The sequence below is a fragment of the Mesocricetus auratus genome, unplaced genomic scaffold (genome assembly GCF_017639785.1).
Source record: "Mesocricetus auratus isolate SY011 unplaced genomic scaffold, BCM_Maur_2.0 Super-Scaffold_100676, whole genome shotgun sequence".
In the NCBI taxonomy this organism is placed as follows: Eukaryota; Metazoa; Chordata; class Mammalia; order Rodentia; family Cricetidae; genus Mesocricetus; species Mesocricetus auratus.
In genome coordinates, this window is record NW_024429266.1 from 5,037,501 (window position 1) to 5,054,835 (window position 17,335).

Consider the following 17,335-nt stretch of genomic DNA (forward strand, 5'->3'; position numbering starts at 1 on the left):
GGTGCTTCTTCAGCGGCTTCTCCAGCTCCACCCATCGCGCTTGCTGGCTCTTGCTGAGGAACCAAAGGCCGAAGTAGTGTGTCTAGATAAAGGGTAAGATCGCATCAGCGCCGGGCGTTGGTGGCGCACGCCTTTAATCCCAGCACTCGGGAGGCAGAGGCAGGCGGATCTCTGTGAGTTCGAGACCAGCCTGGACTACCAAGCGAGTTCCAGGACAGCCTCCAAAGCCACAGAGAAACCGTCTCAAAAAACCAAAAAAAAAAAAAAAAAAAAAAAAAAGATCGCATCAGCTCCTGCTTCTCACGGCAGCCCAAGACCCGTGCAGAAAACGAGCCCTCCACACCTGTGTCGTCGTCAGAACTCTGAGACCTGGGGCCTGCCTACACGGATCCGAGGGATACAGTCGCCGGCGGCGTGGAGCGCCCATGAGCATCTAAACAAGTCAGCTGTTTGCACATACGGGGCCCCATAAACTTGTGTTAGTGAAGGGATGGGGTGGGCTGGGGACAGGGCTGGCTTTGAGTGTGTTTACATACAGGAGCAGATGAGCAGCTGGGGCACAGAGACCAGAGGTCACCCTGAGGGACCCCACATCAGGCGCTAGCCCAGCCCCCTTGGCTTTTCAGACAAGGTCTCTGGCTGCAGCCTGGGCTTCACTGATTAGACTAGGCTGGCTGGCTAGTGGGATCCCGGTAGCCTCCTGTCTCCACCTCTCCCCAGGGCTGGGATTACAAGTGTGCCCAGCACACCTGGCTTTTTCAGATGGATGCTGGGGGTTGGGCTCAGGTCCTTGAGTTGTCTCCCTAGATCCAGGGCTGACTTCTTACTGAGTCCAGAAGGAGGACCCGCTGCGTGATCTCACACACAGCGCACGCACAGAGTGCTGGCCAAGGCCAGGATAATTCTTGCGTCTCCTGTAGAGTGACTGGTTATTCACCTATGAAACCCTGCCAGCTAGGAGCTCTGGAGCTACAGAAAGTCCTCCCGGCCCATCAGATCTAACCCCAAAGGCACCTGCTCTGTCTGTACTTCAAGAGTACTTTGAAAGCCATGCCCTGTATGTTTCTCCCACAGGAAGCTTTGAGGCTGGAAGGCTCTCCTCTCCACAGCTGCCCCCAACGCCACTGGGGGCTCCTGGCAGATTCCGGTGGCATTTGATGGATAAAAGTGTGATCGCCGCCCTAAAACCTGGAGCCCCAACCAGATTGGCTAGGAACAGTTTGCTGGACGAGAAACGGGTACCTTCACGCACCCAATCCTGTCTTTATATGAACCTGTGCTGGCGTTTCAGGATTAGGGCAAAGAAACAGATCGCTGCTTCTGAAGACGCCTTTGTGTTTCGATTACAGGGCCGGCTGGTTTGCGGTGCACCTGGAGCTCTGCCTTTGGAAGAATGTTTTCATTACCAAGCTTCATCTCCAAAGGCATTCTTTCTCTGTCCTCATTGCAGCTGGCCACCCCTCCACTCACCACAGAGCAACCCCTACCACAATCCCTAGTGAAGCCGTGGTCCTGCTTGCCCGGCACACCAGGTGTGTCCTGACCTGTGAAAGCCTGAGCACCACAGGCAGGCTGGGATATTTTTCTCAGAGGGGTGGAATGCTTGCACCCTCCGCGGTGCTCCAAAGGGCAGGCTTAGGTCTGTACCTTCTCAAGCTACAAAAAGCAATACCCAGTGCTCAGGCGATGTCTTTGTCAACTCACACAAAGCTGGCTGAGACCATTCTCACCCAGATGTTTATGTTCCAGATTCTGCAAGCCCATCTGTGTTTCCAACACGAGAGATGACACAGTTGAGGTCTACAGGTCACTCTCTCACTCTCTCTCTCTCTCTCTCTCTCTCTCTCTCTCTCTCTCTCTCTCTCTCTCTCTCTCCCTCCCTCCCTCCCTCTCCCTCTCTCTCAGTGACTCTACATACAAAGGAATCCCTGGACTCCAAGAGCTTTGTCTCTTAAGATGAGGTGGCTGCAATTCTTATCCATGGGCTGCAAGGAACACTGACTACCTAATTAATAACTGCCACCCATATCTACGGCCCATAGCAAGCACTTCACCAGGCAGGTCACATGACTCTTTTCACTGGCTCTTTTTAGCATCAATATAGCCATGATTTAGACCTAGAAACGACCCCCCATCATATGCTAAAACTTGGTGCCAGGGTTCCCAGGGCCTGGAGGGGGTCAAGCCTGGATGGGGACCACAGGACCCTGCACCTTCTTGTCCCCTCTTGCCTTCTGACTGTGGCATGCCTGCTTTACTCCTTCTGGGTACTTCCTGCAGGACATACGGGCTCGTCACAAGCACAAAGGAAAAGGGCCAGTAGGTGACAACCTGCAACCATATTCTAGATTTACCTTTCCTCTCCATCGGCTGGTGGCCTTGGGCTATCACACACAGCGACAGAAAGCTGGCGATTATAGCTATGAGCCAAAGAGTTAGAAAATAATGCCAGGTAGGGGTAAGGGCTGGGAAGGTGCCTTAGCTGGTAAGGTGTTTGCTGAGCAATTCTGAGGACCTCAATGTAGCATCCACATAAAAGCAGGGTGTGAAGGCACATATCTATAGTCCTAGTGAGTGGGGAAACAGCCAGCCTAGACAGACTGGTGGACTCCAAGTTAGGGAGGTCCTTTAAATAATAATAAAAATAAAACAAAAATAAATTTATGAAATAAAAGTAGATAATAAACTGGGGGAGGGGCAACTGAGGGAAAGCCATGATACCAAACTCTGGACTTCATACACATGCACATACATGTCCACTCTCACCACAGACAGACAACACACGCGCACACACACGCGCACGCACGCACACACACACACACACACACACGCACGTGCACGCGCACGCGCACACACACACACACACACACCATAAATGTACACAGAGACAAAGAAAACAGTTTAGTGGCTCACACCTATAACCCTAGCACTTGGGAGGCTGAGGAAAGACAGAGGATCGTGAATCTGGGGTCAACCTAAGCTATAGAGCCAAGGCCCTTACCCCAAAACAGCAGACAACAGAACAAACCAGATGTGATGGTGCGCACCTATAACCCCAGCCCTTGGGGAGTGGAACCAAGAGGGTCAGTTCAAGGCAATTCTCAGTCACATAAGGGATCCGAGGCCAGACTCAGCTTCAAGAGAGTCTGATTGGGGAAGTCCTGTGTATATGTCAATAAAGCACTGTTGGCCAATAGGGAAGCAAGATAGGTGGGACTAGGAGTCCAGGAGGACTCTGGGTAGGAGAAACACAGAGAGTCAAGATGTAACCACCATAGGGGTAAGAAGCCCAGAAACTTTTCTCCGGAGAAATACGTAGATTAACAATTATGGGGTAAATACTTAAGTCAGAGCTAGCCAGTAAGAAACAAGCAAGGCCAACAGCTTCATAATTAATACAGCGTCTTGTGTGTTATTTGGGGACTACAACGCGGCAGAGCCCAGGTGACTGGTGGGGAAAAACCAAGCAGCTGACAAGGAAAAGGCTTCTCTCTACAAGAGTCTACCTCAAAAACAGAACAAGCAGCAACAATAAAGCCACAGGTGGAAACAAACAAGAAAAGGAAAGGGGGTCAGCGTGGTGTCAGCAACCCAAGAAAAGGCTGGATGTAACCACAGACAACAGAAAGGTCTCACACACACAAGAAAAACAACCATGGGACCTTGAAAGCCTTTTTGTAGGCGCTCCTGGGACAGATGCGGCTGCCAGGAGCCAGAGATGTGAGATACAGGCTAAGTCCACGCCCAAAGCAAGGACACCTCGGGGCTTAATCCAGCACCTGCACGGGAAGGGTCCCAGGCACTTCTTCATGTATCGGATCCTACACTGAGGGCAGCAACACACAAGGGTCCCTCCCTGTATCTGGGGTGACCAGGAATGTTTACAGTGAAGACCGAGGGGCTGCACTTATGCTGTGACGTGCTACGTAGTAGCCTCTAGAGTTACAAGAGAGTCCTTAGCACGTGAGGAAGAAGGGAGCAGACCCCCAAGGCGGCTGAGCAGACTGACCTCTGCTTCTCTAGAAGTCGTGCTGACACGCCTGCCGTACCGTTATGCTCCACATGTCACCCTAATCCTAATCTGTAACACTCAAATTATGAAGGGACAGAAATAACCACAAGAACAACTCAGCAACCCATGTGGGGAGGAATGTTTATTCTTACTTCTTAAAGATTTACCTATTTCATGTGTTTAATTGTTTTGCATGCATCTATGTCTGTGTGGGCCGGCAGAGGCCAGAAGAGGGCATCAGATCCTCTGGAACCAGAGTCACAAACGGTTGGGAACCACCACACAGGATGCTTGGAATCAGACCCAGGTGGTCTACAAGATCAGCCAGTGCTTTTAGCCGCTGAGCCATCTCTCCAGTCTGAAACTAAAGGTTTTATTGCCATTCCACCTGGTGGGGTGTTCTTCCAAATTTCAGTCTTTTCGTTCCCACCCACCAAGATCACTACCTACCCCAGGGGAAAAAATAAAACAGACACGCATGTGCACGCACAAAGAAAGGCCATTTTACATGCTCCTGCACCCCCATGGGGGGGAGGAGAGAAGCAGGGGGGAGCAGAACAATCAGTTGTGGGACTCAAAGCACTAACCTTGAGCCACAGTAAACAGTGTAGAGTTCCAAATGACAAAATGGACCACCCCTAACGGGAACCGAGTTGTAGTGAGAGCCTTTGTTGTTGGGGCTGCTGCTGAAATAGTCTTTTCCCAAGGGCACAAAGCAGTTCCCACTGATTCCCTACACTACTATCCTATGAAACGGTTACAAAACTACCCAAGAAGCAGGGCCCTACAATAAAGAGGCAGATGGGAAGAGCAGGCATCTGTCTGTGGACACCTGAAGCTCAGGCAGTCGGCAGGTCAGGGAAATATGCTGCCACAGAAAACGCGAATCAGAACTACACGGGGGCCCCACCACACCCTGGTTGAAATGACTCCCATGAAAGCGTGGATGCACGCACCTGCCTCTGTGGAAATCAACATCGAGGCGCTACCACGTGACCCGGAGATACATGCAAAGGGACTTCAGTGGGCACTCAGCAGAGGGACCTGCCCGCTCATTCGTGCTGATGACGGCGTGTGTCACTACAGCCAAGCTACAGAATCGGTCTTGGTGTCAGTCAACAGAAAAACAGATAAATGGGTCAAGAAAAATGTGGTATACGCGCGCGCGCACACACACACACACACACATACACACCCCATGGAGTTTATCTGAGTCATAGAAAGAATGGCTTTTTTCAGAAAACAGACGGAATCGGAGAACAAGACAAACCAGACCCAGAAAGATGAATGTCACTTTTTCTTTCATGTGTGCATCCTAGGATAAGTATGCATACATGTACATAAAGAAATGCACACAGACGCACACACACACACACACACACACACACACACACACTTACACAGACGTCTATGGGAGCTGTGGCTACAGTTGGTTGAGTGCCTGTCTGCCATGTGTAAGGTCCTAGGTTCAGTGCCACCACCATGACGAGCTGGGTGTGGTGCCTCACTCCCATAATCCCAGCGTTTCCATTGGACGGGTGGAGGGAACACAAACGAGGGAGGACAAGCACGTGTGAAGCACGTAACATGCCTAAGGACGTCACCATGAAGCCTGGCACCTTGTGCATACATTAATAAAAAAAATTTCAAAAAGATCTGGGGGCATGGGGGTTCCTAGTTCAAGACAAGCTGTCCTTGAGGGCGTCTGCAGCACACCTCCATGACATCCTAACCTAAAATGTTGGGCTCAGTTGTCCTGCAGGAAGGAAAGCGCATTCGTGAGATTTCCAGTTTCATACTGGTTTCGTAATTGCACCCAGCAGGAAGCCTCCTCCATTCCCACCTGCTCCCCTCATCCCTGTGGCTGTGTTTCCACACTGGAGCCGGAAGACCCTTCCCCGGCTTCTTACATGGTTTTCATTCGGGTTACGGCACAGCACGGGTTTATCCAGCCATCTCTACAAGCTGCACCACATGAAATGCAATCAGACCGTACAGTCTCAATCCAACTATCTGTGTACCAAGCAACCCCACCCCATGCCTGGTCCGAAGGACCATCTCTCCCAACAAGTGCAGCTATGCACACCCAGTCAGCTTCAAGTTCAGCCCAGTGTGGTTCCCCAGGCTTCACCACTGAACACTGCTACGCGGCTGTGTGAAATGTGGCTGGAGCTCACAAGCAGAAGCCACCTCTCCCCCGAGAAAGGCCCAGAACGCCAGCTTCCTGTCCAAGGCACCAAACGTCATAAGGTAGACCTGGCTGACCCTCTGGTGACCTCCGGGCATAAATCCCACGTTGTGTTTTAGTTTTAAGCCCGCAGCTCTGGTGCCTTGAGTTCTATAGTGACGAGGAAAGAAAGCAGTAAAAACCGGTTCCCGGCATGAGGAGCTGCGTCTCTGAGTCAGTGATGAATACCCAGCTGGGACGGAACGGCACAGGGAGAGCCCCTGGGAGGACAGAGATTTTCATGTGAGCACGTCCTGGGTTTATTTGGAGTTTTGCATTTTAATAGAAGTATAAATGTTTATATGTAGTGAGACGTCAGCTAGTGTTTGCAGTAGCAGACAGGTTTGCCACGGCACCAGCCTTCAGGGTAACGACTGTGGAACGATCCCAGGCGGTGAAGACATTTCAACAGAGAGCAGGATGGCTGGTGCTGTGACCTCAGCGTGAACTGTCCCCACAGCAAGCCTGTGTGTTTGAACCCTTGATCCCCAGTTGGTGGCAGTGTCTTCCAGAAAGTAGTGGAATATTCAGGAGGTGAAGTTTGACAGAGGAAATGGGTCACCGGCCGTGGGCCTTGAAGCTACATTGGCCCGCCCCGCTTCCTGACTGACTGCTCTCTGCTTGGCTGTGGAAGCAATGTGACCGGCACACTCATGCTGGCATTCCTTCCCCCTATAATGTCGTCTGTCCCTTCAAGCATGAGCCCAAGCAAGTGAGCTGCACTTCCAGACACTGTCCAGTGGCAAGAAAAGCAGGAGAGAAAGCCGCGTCTGCGGGGAATCCTGTCCCTTCTCGTCCTGCTGTGGCCTCACGGTGCTCTGAAGAAAACAGGTACGAAAAACAGTTCCGAGTGTTGTTGATATAACCCCTTTCTATTGTGGTGCTGGGGGTCAAATCCCGGACCTCGAACACGGCAGGCAAGCACCCTACCCCTGAGCTGCGTCCCCACCCTCCATCCGCCCGTTTGTAGTGAGATGATGTAATTTCATACACTAACTATTCACGGTGGAAGATTGTTGAGGGTTCGGTTGCTCCAGTTTTGTGACCCATGGCATGGCTTTAATGCCATCTGTGAGGGTTACACATGCCATCCTGGCAATTACGAGGGATTAGAGCCTTGATCTTAATGCAGGCATTCTGAGGAGGCAATCAGCCAGAAGCAAAAGTTTAGAAGATCTTGTGTTAAGCTCCAGCAGGCTGCCCGCCTCACCCGGTATTTCAGTTGTCAGTCAAGAGGCAGAGCTGGAATGGCCCCACCTGAGAGAAAGAAAGAAGCTCCACACAAGCGCCGAAGGCTTCTCTCGGGCATGAGAAATACCTCAGACGAAGCCGTAGAGCAGGCTCTGGGCAGCTCTTCGTGCTACGTTCCAGAGACTCTGGAAAGTAAGTCACTGTCCTCCATGGCTGGAGAACTGTAAGGCCATCTTGGATGTGCCTAGTCTCTGTGCTGAGTGGGTCTGGGGGTTCTAGGACACATCTATAACTGACAAGAGGACCATCCTCATTCTCACAGCCAATGCCTTCATGGAAATACGGGAAAACAAGCCGCAGCTCTAACAGAGACCCACGCAGCCAAGCAAGCGTTCTCCTGAGGCAGCATGACTCCCTCAGAACACAGCCAGTGAGAAAGACTTAAGAGGGAAGGCTGAGAAATAGCCACCTCTACTAAAAGGAAAGTACAGTTATCACTACAGTAAAGGCCAGGCACTAAGCTAGCTAAGAATTCCAATTATAGTATCCATAAGACAAGAAATCAACACAAAATCCAAAATCCATAAACTTCCCCCCAACAACCTACTCTAGGCACTCTTACTCAGTATTGATACTTAAAACATCTTATATTGTATGTGTACACGTGTGTGTGTGTGTGTGATGGTGTGTGTGTGTGTGTGTGTGATGGCGTGTGTGCAGGTCATTAGTCAAGTTTAGTGGCAAAGTGCCTTCACCCAGGGAGCCATCTATTTTAGTGGTTTTCTTTTTTCCCAACTTGACACAAACCCAGACATACCTGGGGTGTTCACTGAGGAGCTATTTACACCAGATTGGCCTCTGGGCACATCTGTGGGGCATTTTTCTTAATTAATGGCTAACCCACTGTGGACAGTGCCATTCCCGGGCGGGTGGTTCTAAGCTGTATAAGACAGCAGGCTGCTCAGCTTGTTGTGAGCTGAACAAGCCATGGAGAGCAAGCCAGTAAGCAGCACCCTCCGTGGCCGCCGCATCAGCTCCTGCCTCCAGGCTTCTGCCTCGAGCTCCTAACTGACTGCCCTAGATGTCGACTGTGAAGTATACGATGGAACACACCCTCTCCTGCCCAAGACGCTTTATCGCAACAACAGAAAAGGCAAAGCCACACGTCTCATGGGGCCCCCAGGCTGATCGCTTTAAACCCCGGCTGTGGTTAAGCTGGTTGCAGAACTGAGGCCGATTCCATGGGTAGGGGAACGAGGTTTTCCTGTCAATCAAACAGCCCCTACTTGGGACAGTCACAGTTGTTACCAAGCACCAGGAGATTAACATCAACCAGGCCACACCCCTCTCTGTAATGTGAGCTCACCTTTCTTTGATGGGAAATGCATGTGGAGTCTCCAACTAATCTTTACACACGAAAAACAGTCAACCATGGAAGATGAATGCTACAGTTGATAGCTTTGGACAAAACACACATTTGTAAGGAGAAAAAGACACTAAGTTGGGGTAGTAGGTACCCACAAAATACAAGGCCACCGGTGGGGGGACAATCCTGTGTTTGGCCCCTCCTACTTCCGATCTGGGGTGGAGGACATTCCCGTTGGAGGCCTGTGCCTGTTCTTTTTCCTTTAATTGGGGAGGAGCCGGGATGGACTAAGAAGGGTCATGGCTCCAGTGTTATCTGTCACAGGAGGAGAAAGTGGAAGACCTGAAGAGAAAGTGATTTGCTTAGAGGTGACAAATTCATGAGTGCAGTTAGGACAAAGCCAGCGCAAAGGCTGAACCTCACCTTAGCGCCAAGCTGTCAATCACACAACAATGCACCCTTGACAGGAGCTTCTGAGCTTCTCCCTTTATCCTAGCTGACTAGGGTTGCCCTTTGACCTCTCAAGGGGAAGCCAGGGCTGGCAGAAAGGAACCAGGACTGCACGCATGTCCCAACACCCCTCAACCAACTCTCAGAGCTTCGCTGGTAGACAGGAGAGATGCCTCTGCAACACCCCCACCCACACCCTGACCCCCCCACCCTCACCACCCCCACCCCCAGCAGGGGCAGCTGCCCTTGACTTCCCCCTCCCTGCAAATCCAGCTCCCCTGCTAAGGACAGTCCTTAATCTTTTCTACCTGGCCTAATGTAGCCTTCCGGGCTCTGTGCTTGTGTGTGTGTGTGTGTGTGTGTGTGTGTGTGTGTGTGTGTGTGTGTGTGTGTGCTCACACGTGAGTGTGTAGATGTAGCCTTCCGGACTCTGTGTGTGTGGTGTCTGTGTGTGTGTGTGTGTGTGTATGTGTGTGTGTGTGTGCTCGCACATGACTGTGTAGATGTAGCCTTCCAGACTGTGTGTGTGTGCGCGTGTACATGCTCGCACATGAGTGTGTAGATGTGCTCACCCAAGCAGTGTGTAGAGGTCAGAGGCTGACACATCACAATGTGTCCGAGAGCTTTACTTTTTAGAAAGGGTCTCAATGACTCTGGAGCTCGGTACTTCAGCTGGACTGGCTGGCCGCTGAGCCCTGGGAACACACCCATCTGTCTGCGCACCCTGGTTCTGGCCTCCCGGCACATGCTGTCACACTGAGCCTTTGATGTGGGTGCTGGAGAACTCAGGCCTTCATCCTCCTACAGCAGCGAGTGTTAGTATCCAGGCCTACTGAGCCACTCAGGCTCCTTTCAGGCAGGCTTTGACCCCTGTCGTACAGAGTCTACACACTGAGTGACTAAGGACAGGCGCCACCGCGGCCTTGCTCTGTGATACGCTTTAGTGCAGGGGGCGTTCAGTCTTCACCTGTCATCCAAGTGCTGGACCCTCCTAGTGCTCCCATCAAGTCCTAAGGAAGTCACTAAGCTTTATTTAATCTTTTTGGTTTTTTTTGGTTTTTCCAGACAGGGTTTCTCTGTAGCTTTGGAGCCTGTCCTGGAACTCACTCTGTAGACCAGGCTGGTCTCGAACTCACAGAGATCTGCCTGCCTCTGCCTCCCCAGTGCTGGGATTAAAGGCACTGCCCGGCTTATTTAATCATTTTAAAGACATTAAGTTTGAACAACTATGAATTACTCCATATTTCCAGACAGAATGACTTTTAAGACTGACAAGAGGACCACAAAGTAAGTGTCATTATTCACAATTTACAGGTCAGGAAACAGAGGCCACACAGGTTCAGTAATTTCTGCAGTCACTCTGCAAGTAAACTTCAGAATCAGAATCTGAGCCAAGGCCAACACAACAAACCACCTGTGCTTACAGCTATTTACATATATTATAATGACGCCCAAGGCTGTCCTCTAGCCTACACACACACACACACACACACACACACACACACACAGAGAGAGAGAGAGAGAGAGAGGTAGAGAGAGAGAGAGATACAGACACACATACACACACAGAGACAGACAGATAGACACACACACACACACAGACAGACACACACACAGAGATACAGACACAGACACACACACACAGACACACATGCATGTACACTTTTATCTTTTTTTAATTCTTAAAAGGTGCTTTCTCAATGTCTCTGGGTCACTCCCACATTAAATGTTATTTTGCTCCTTTTCCTTGAGGGGAGGGAGAGACACAGAAATAAACAAAAGGCCGCTGCAGCCATGCGGAACGTGGGTGGCATCTCCTCGTGAGGCAGCCATCAAACCTGAATGCCAGCTGCCCACTCAACTGTTTTAAAGCAGGGGAAAAGTGACTTTGCTGGAGGGGGGGAGTCTCTCATTCTTACCTCCCCCTAAAAACGAACCGCAGGCCCCTCCCTCTGGCATCAGCGCGGTCCCCCGAGAGCTCCATCAGGTCACACCCACACCAAGAATAGCAGGCTCTTCTAAACACACACCTAGGCTAAAGACACGGCAGGTGCCGACATGCTAACAGATAGCTGGTTCTTTTGAGCGCCCCCCCCATTCTCCCCTGTCCCCACCACACCCAGGGACACGGGCTCGACTCACCTCCCTCAGCTCCAGCCTCTGGGCCACCGCCTCAAGGCACTCCTGCCCGGTGCCTTCCACCGACAGCGTGCACTCGATGACACTGCTGTCCAGCAGGCGGATCCTGGTAACAAAGCAATTCTTGCTGAGGACATTGTAGCGCCGCGTCCTTCGAAGCTTCAGGCCGAAGGGCATGGCTCTGCGGCCCAGGCACGCCGCCCTCCTCTCCTAGCCCCGGCACCCCTTAGGTGGCCTTGGTAGTTTCGTGTTGGAACGGTCACACTAAGGTAGGGAAACGGTGTCCATGCCCACCAGGCCCTCTGCAGGACAGCTGTGGAGGAAAAAGAGGCAAACTGGTCACGCCCTGGACTGGATGGGAAAGCTGTCGGCGGTGCCCAGCGCGCCACACGCGTGTGCACACCAGCACCCAGGCGGGGGAAGAATCAGACTCAAGCGCCTTCGAGCCAGGCAGCTCCTACGTGCCTTGCTGGAGGTCATGCCCTTCACCCTCTCGCATCAGGGTGAAGCGCAGGAAGACCTGGGAAGCAGAGGTGCTTAGCGGAAGGACGGCAGCCGCACGGAGCCTCCAGACTCCGGCCCCCCCTCGCTCCCATTCACACAGCCACCACGGGCTTCTCTCTCTGCACGAGGAGTGGAGCCAGGAGAGCTTGAACAGCTGGGAACAGCCTCTTGCTTTAACTTCATGAAGAACCACACGATGTGGACTTGACTCTGCTCTTGTGCAGGTGAGGGGCTGAAGGCTCAGTGGGGAAAGCACTTGCCACAAAGCCTGATAAACTGGGTTCAACCCCCAGTGCCTACATGACAGGAGGAGAGAGCCGACTCCCACAAGTTGTCCTCTGACCTCCACGTGTGGGCCCTGTCATATACATGAATCCATGTATGTAATGGAAAATGATTATAAGATAAAAAAACACAATACGGTGACTGGAGCGCCAATGAACTAAAAACTTCATCTTGCTCCTTCCTACCCTACGACGCTAAGGTTTTACAGGTTTTTAAAAACTTTGTAATACTTTCATAGCTATTTACTTGGAATATGTGGTGTAAATTGTGCAGCATACATCTAACATAGATAATTTCCATTCTTCAATTCACAATAGAGACTTCCTGCCACCTTTGTTTTGACGCTGAGGATCAAACCCAGGGCTTTGCCCCTAAGTAAGTCCATACTCTCTGTGAGCTCCATCCATATCCCCCAAAATATACGAATCCTTCAGTGTACTTAAAAAATCTTACTGTGTCCTTTCGTTCAACAAGTACTTAGACAGATGTGTGGAACCACCCAAACATGGTTCTGTTCCTTTACAGACAGATGGCTTGGGTGCAAAAGCCCTGTCACCAATTACGGATCACTAAACCCACTAGTAACAAGACTGACAGGCACCTGACATCCCACCAAATGAAAATAACAACACGACAAACACGGAGAACACAAGCATCAAACACCAAGCAAAGTGGCTTTACCGTCGACCTGAACCAGCAACGCTCTGGTCAGGAGGCCCAGGAAACTTGTCTCTCAACGGAGCCAGCAACAAGCAGAGAGCTTTCCCACCCAGCTGCCTCTCCTGCTAGACTCAGAGGGCTGTGGCTGGACGGCCTGACAGCTAACTTAGGCAGGTGCAAACAGGCTTAAGCCCCTGACACGGCACTGTTTCTGAATGGACACATAGGTACCACTGAGACCTGCAGGAATCGGCTGATGGATAAATGGGCTGTCTTCGATATTTATAAGCCGCTCCCTGCCAGAACACGAGGCCTCCTGGAGGTTGTCAGGGCATAGCCCTACAACACAGCAAAACACACTCCCAGCCTCCCTCGGCAGGCTTTGATACTTGCCCTCGGCACATTCCAGAGCGTGGCAGGTACTTGTTTTATGGTAGCTTAAAATATGTATGGCCAGAAATGCTGGCTTGGTAAAATAGATTAACATTTCTAAACCACTTTATGTTGGCAGAGTAGCGTGTTTACTTCCAAGCCACGCCAGGTCTGATCTCCTGATAGGGAACAGAGAATATGGAGGGACCCACCCAGAGTGGGGAGACAAGAGGGGAAGCCAAAATACTATCAAGTGTTAACTGGCGAATTCCCCTTGACTCACTGAAGCACAGGCCAGGCAGGCTAAAATCCAATGCGTATGTTAAGAAAGACTTAGAAATGTTTGCTCTGCAGACACAGGGCATTTCTCTTCCTGGACCAGGCACTTTACATCTGGGTGTGTCCCCCTTAAACACCTATGAAAGAATGTGGCTGGCTTGGTACCCAACTATCCTAGCAAAAACAGTCTCCCCACATGTTCTACAGCATGACACAATGCACAGATGGCGAAACGGCCACCAGCTCCCCAGGCAAGGGTGTGCGTAGCGTAACTGCTGCTCTTAAAAACCGACCAGAGCGCACACGCGGCGAAGACTGTCGTTCGACAGTGACTGTCCGGGGCCGCTGTGTGATGTGGGGAGATTCGGCTCTGGGTCTCTCTGCACCACTTTTCAGCTGCCTCGCTGGTGCCCTCCAAAACCTCTGCCTATTGTCAGAGGCAACGGACAACCGGGCATTGTGAAAATGCCTATTTCACTTTAAAGAAGAAAAAATAAAGAATCTCTGAATCTTGGATTTGCGAGATAATCTCAACAACAACCAAAAAAAAAAAAAATGGGAAAAAATGCAAGAAGATTGGTCTGGGCCTTTAACAAGTCAACAAGTAAAAACAAGAAAGCAACACAAGCTGCTTCCCCAGGCCGAACGTGGGGAAACTGGGAAAAATACAAGGTGATGTGTGGATTTGGATTAGATCCAGATGGGGGCAGAGGGACTAGGAAAGACAGGAGGCAACGAGGCAAACTTAAAATTAAAGGAGGGGTAGAGGGGCAGAGAGACAAATTACATCACTGTTAATTTCTTGGTTTTTATGTGTGTACGGCACATGCGTGGAGATACACAGATGAACACTTACTATGGAGGTCAGAGGGCAATGTCTGGTGGACCTTTTCACATGGGTCCGGCTATCAGACTCGAGTCCCCTTATCCGCAAGGCAAGCTCTCTGCAGAGCCATTCTCTCCAGCCTCAATTTTCTGTGATTTCTGATCATGGGACTGTAGTTATATAGGAGAGAGATGTTAGGACATATGCCAGTAGCTCTATTGTAGAAAAAAATGTCAGGACGGAGGATGGAGATGTGGCTCGGCAGTTAAGAGCACTGGCTGCTCTTGCAGAGGGCCCAGGTTCAATTCCCAGCACCCAGAGGGTGGCTGACACCCATCTGTAACCCCAGTCCCGGGGAGGGGGGGATCTGACGCCCCCTTCTGGCCTCTGAGGGCACTGCAGACACATGGGGCACAGACATAGATGAAGGCAAAGTGCCCATACATATAAAATAAAAATAAGATAAAAATAGTTTAGATGTCACGATGCCTGTAAATTTTAACTGGTGTGTGTGTGTGTGTGTGTGTGTGTGTGTGTGTGTGTGTGTGTGTGACAAACACATGGTATACACACATACTCAACTGCCTGCTTCTCCAGGCACATAAACACTTTCATGACAGAGAGGTAAAGGGGAGGTATCTCCCCACGGAGACGATGTTCTAGTACCTAAGGCGTTAAGGCTTGGTCAGGGGGAGCTCGGCAAGCGAAACCATTGGTGCTTATTTCAACAAACTAATCTGGGTTAAAAATATCATCACAATTTGACACCCTGGCACCCAAAGCTGGAAATGCATTTCCTGTCTCTTTCGCATACACCGCTCACCTCGGTGAGAGAACCGGTAACATCCACTACCCTATGGAAGAGAGGGCCACAGAGCTGTGATTCTAGAAGGATCTTTGGGCAACCCTGAGCACAGGCAGGTGTGGCGCCCTGACGATCCCCCAGGAGACCCTACACTGTAAAGACACAGAGAGCTGGGCTGTGCTGAGTGCTGCCGTTTGACAGTCACTGAGTGCGCCTCGACTCTTCACTCTTGAGGAAACTACCTCACGTGCACCAAGCTCTGCCGCTGACCGTCACACAAGCGCCACATAGCGCCACCCCACCCCGCCTGTCCTTCACCGCGGACCAGCTTCTACCACCTCCCTTCCGGTCTACAGTCCCCAAGTGCTTCTCTGGGCTCATCACAGCTGCTCTGTCCCATGGAGAACAAAAAGCCCAGGACTAAAAGTCACAAAGAAAGGACTATGTTTATGACACTTTCAATTAAGGAGGGAGGGAGGGAGGGAGGGAGGGATAGAGGGGGAAGGGAGGGAGAGGGGGCGGGGAAGGCACCATACACTGAAGTTCCATCTCACCATACTCAGAATGGCTTTGTTAGGAAACCAAGTAATGGGCTAGAGAGATGGCTCACCGTGTAAGAATGCTTGTTCTACAGCCACGAGGACCACACACCCACACAAGAAAGGGCATCCTGTGCATGTGTGTGCGTGTGTGTGCATGTGTGAGTGTGTGTGTGTGCGCGCACGTGTGTAACATGCTGGTGAAGTAACACAAGGCACGCTTGTACACTGGTAAAGGGAACAGACACTAGCTTAAACCCTACGGAGGTGTCTTTAAGAAACGAACAACAGACTGATCTTGCAAACGACCCAGCCATATCTGTCACTGCTGGGCATTCAGTGTTTACCGCAGTGCTAGTCACTACAGCTGAATTGTGGGGCTAACCGGCGTGTCCAGTGTCAGAAATGGGTAATGGCGATGCGAGTTACCTTCTCGGCGGGTTCTTTTCCGCTATGAGGAAGAATGGAGTTACACTGTCTGTGGGGAAATGACTACAACAGGGGATGATCACGGGGTGCTGGGTTCCGTGCTGACACATAAAACCGTGCGCTCACGGGATGCGTGGGAGCAGCTGCTAGGTGGCTCCCAGGGGAATTAAGGAGGCAGGACTTAAAGAGCATCCGACATCTGCATGAAAACGGCCTTATGTACGACACCACAGTGACATTCAAATGTGCTCTCAAGAGAGGCCTGTCAGGGTCTTCATTCCAAGTTAAAGCTTTTTCAAAAATAGGTACTATCTTACTTTATCTCATTAAACGTAACCTTTTAATTAATTAATTAAAAATACAGTGGCACTAGGGGGGGGAGGTAGACTGGTGGGTAAAGAGTTTGCCATGCAGGCATGAGGACGTCAGTTCAAATCACCAGAACCCACATAAAGCCAGGCACAGACATGCTCATCTGCCATCTGGGTGTCCTCACTGAGATACAACATGGGACAGAGATACATGTGCCTAGATGCCCTCAGGCCGCTCACCTGGCACATGCAGCCGGGCGGCTGGCGTACGCTGTGGTGAACAACAAAGAGACCTTGTCCCCAAACAAAGAAAAAGGGGAGAGCCAATAGCTGAAGCTGCCCTCTTCACACCAGTGTGTGGCATGTGCAAGCCTTCGCTAGTACACAGGAACACACATGCACGCGTGCGCGTGCGCGCACACACACACACACACACACACACACACACACACACCAGGGAACTCGAAGGCAAACCATGGGCTCCAGGGAGCAATGACCTGTCAACAAGCTGACCCATTCTTAAAACACGCGCCGGTCTGGCTGGGGACATCACCGGGTGTCTGAGCACTTAAGCAGCAGACACCTGCAATTTCTGCTCAGTTTTGCTGTGAACTGAAAACTACTCTCAAAATTAAAGTCCCTTAGAAAGGGAAGTGTCATGGGTGTTGGAGAGTTGGCTCAGCAGCTAAGAGCACACACTGCTCTTGCAAAGGACCAGAGTTCAGTTCCCAGCACCCACTCTGGACAGTGAACTGCTCATAAGTCCAGCTTCAGGGGCTCTGATGCTTTCCCCTGCCCTCCATAGGCACAGTGTGCTCAGATGCACAAACCCGTACACGTACACATAGTTAAATGAGATGGGGCTTTGATCTCGACACGCAGCAGGCAGAGGCAGGTGGATCTCTCTAAGTCTGAGGTCAGCCTGGTGTGCTTAGCAACT

The 17,335-nt window shown here is 51.1% G+C and overlaps 1 protein-coding gene across 3 annotated transcripts in view; it reads right to left on the reverse strand.

Moving 5' to 3' along the window:
* Nucleotides 1–17,335, reverse strand: part of Ptpn14 (protein tyrosine phosphatase non-receptor type 14) — a 125,100-nt gene that overhangs the window by 65,212 nt on the left and 42,553 nt on the right. For all 3 annotated transcript variants that reach the window (XM_040737384.1, XM_040737385.1, XM_040737386.1), the window contains exons 2-3: nt 11,389–11,698; nt 1–82 (exon numbers count right to left, since the gene is read on the reverse strand). The exon at nt 1–82 is cut by the window's left edge and continues 88 nt beyond it. In XM_040737384.1, the coding sequence (XP_040593318.1) occupies nt 1–82; nt 11,389–11,562 (256 nt within the window). In that variant the 5' untranslated portion in view covers nt 11,563–11,698. The remainder of the gene's footprint in view (nt 83–11,388; nt 11,699–17,335) is intronic.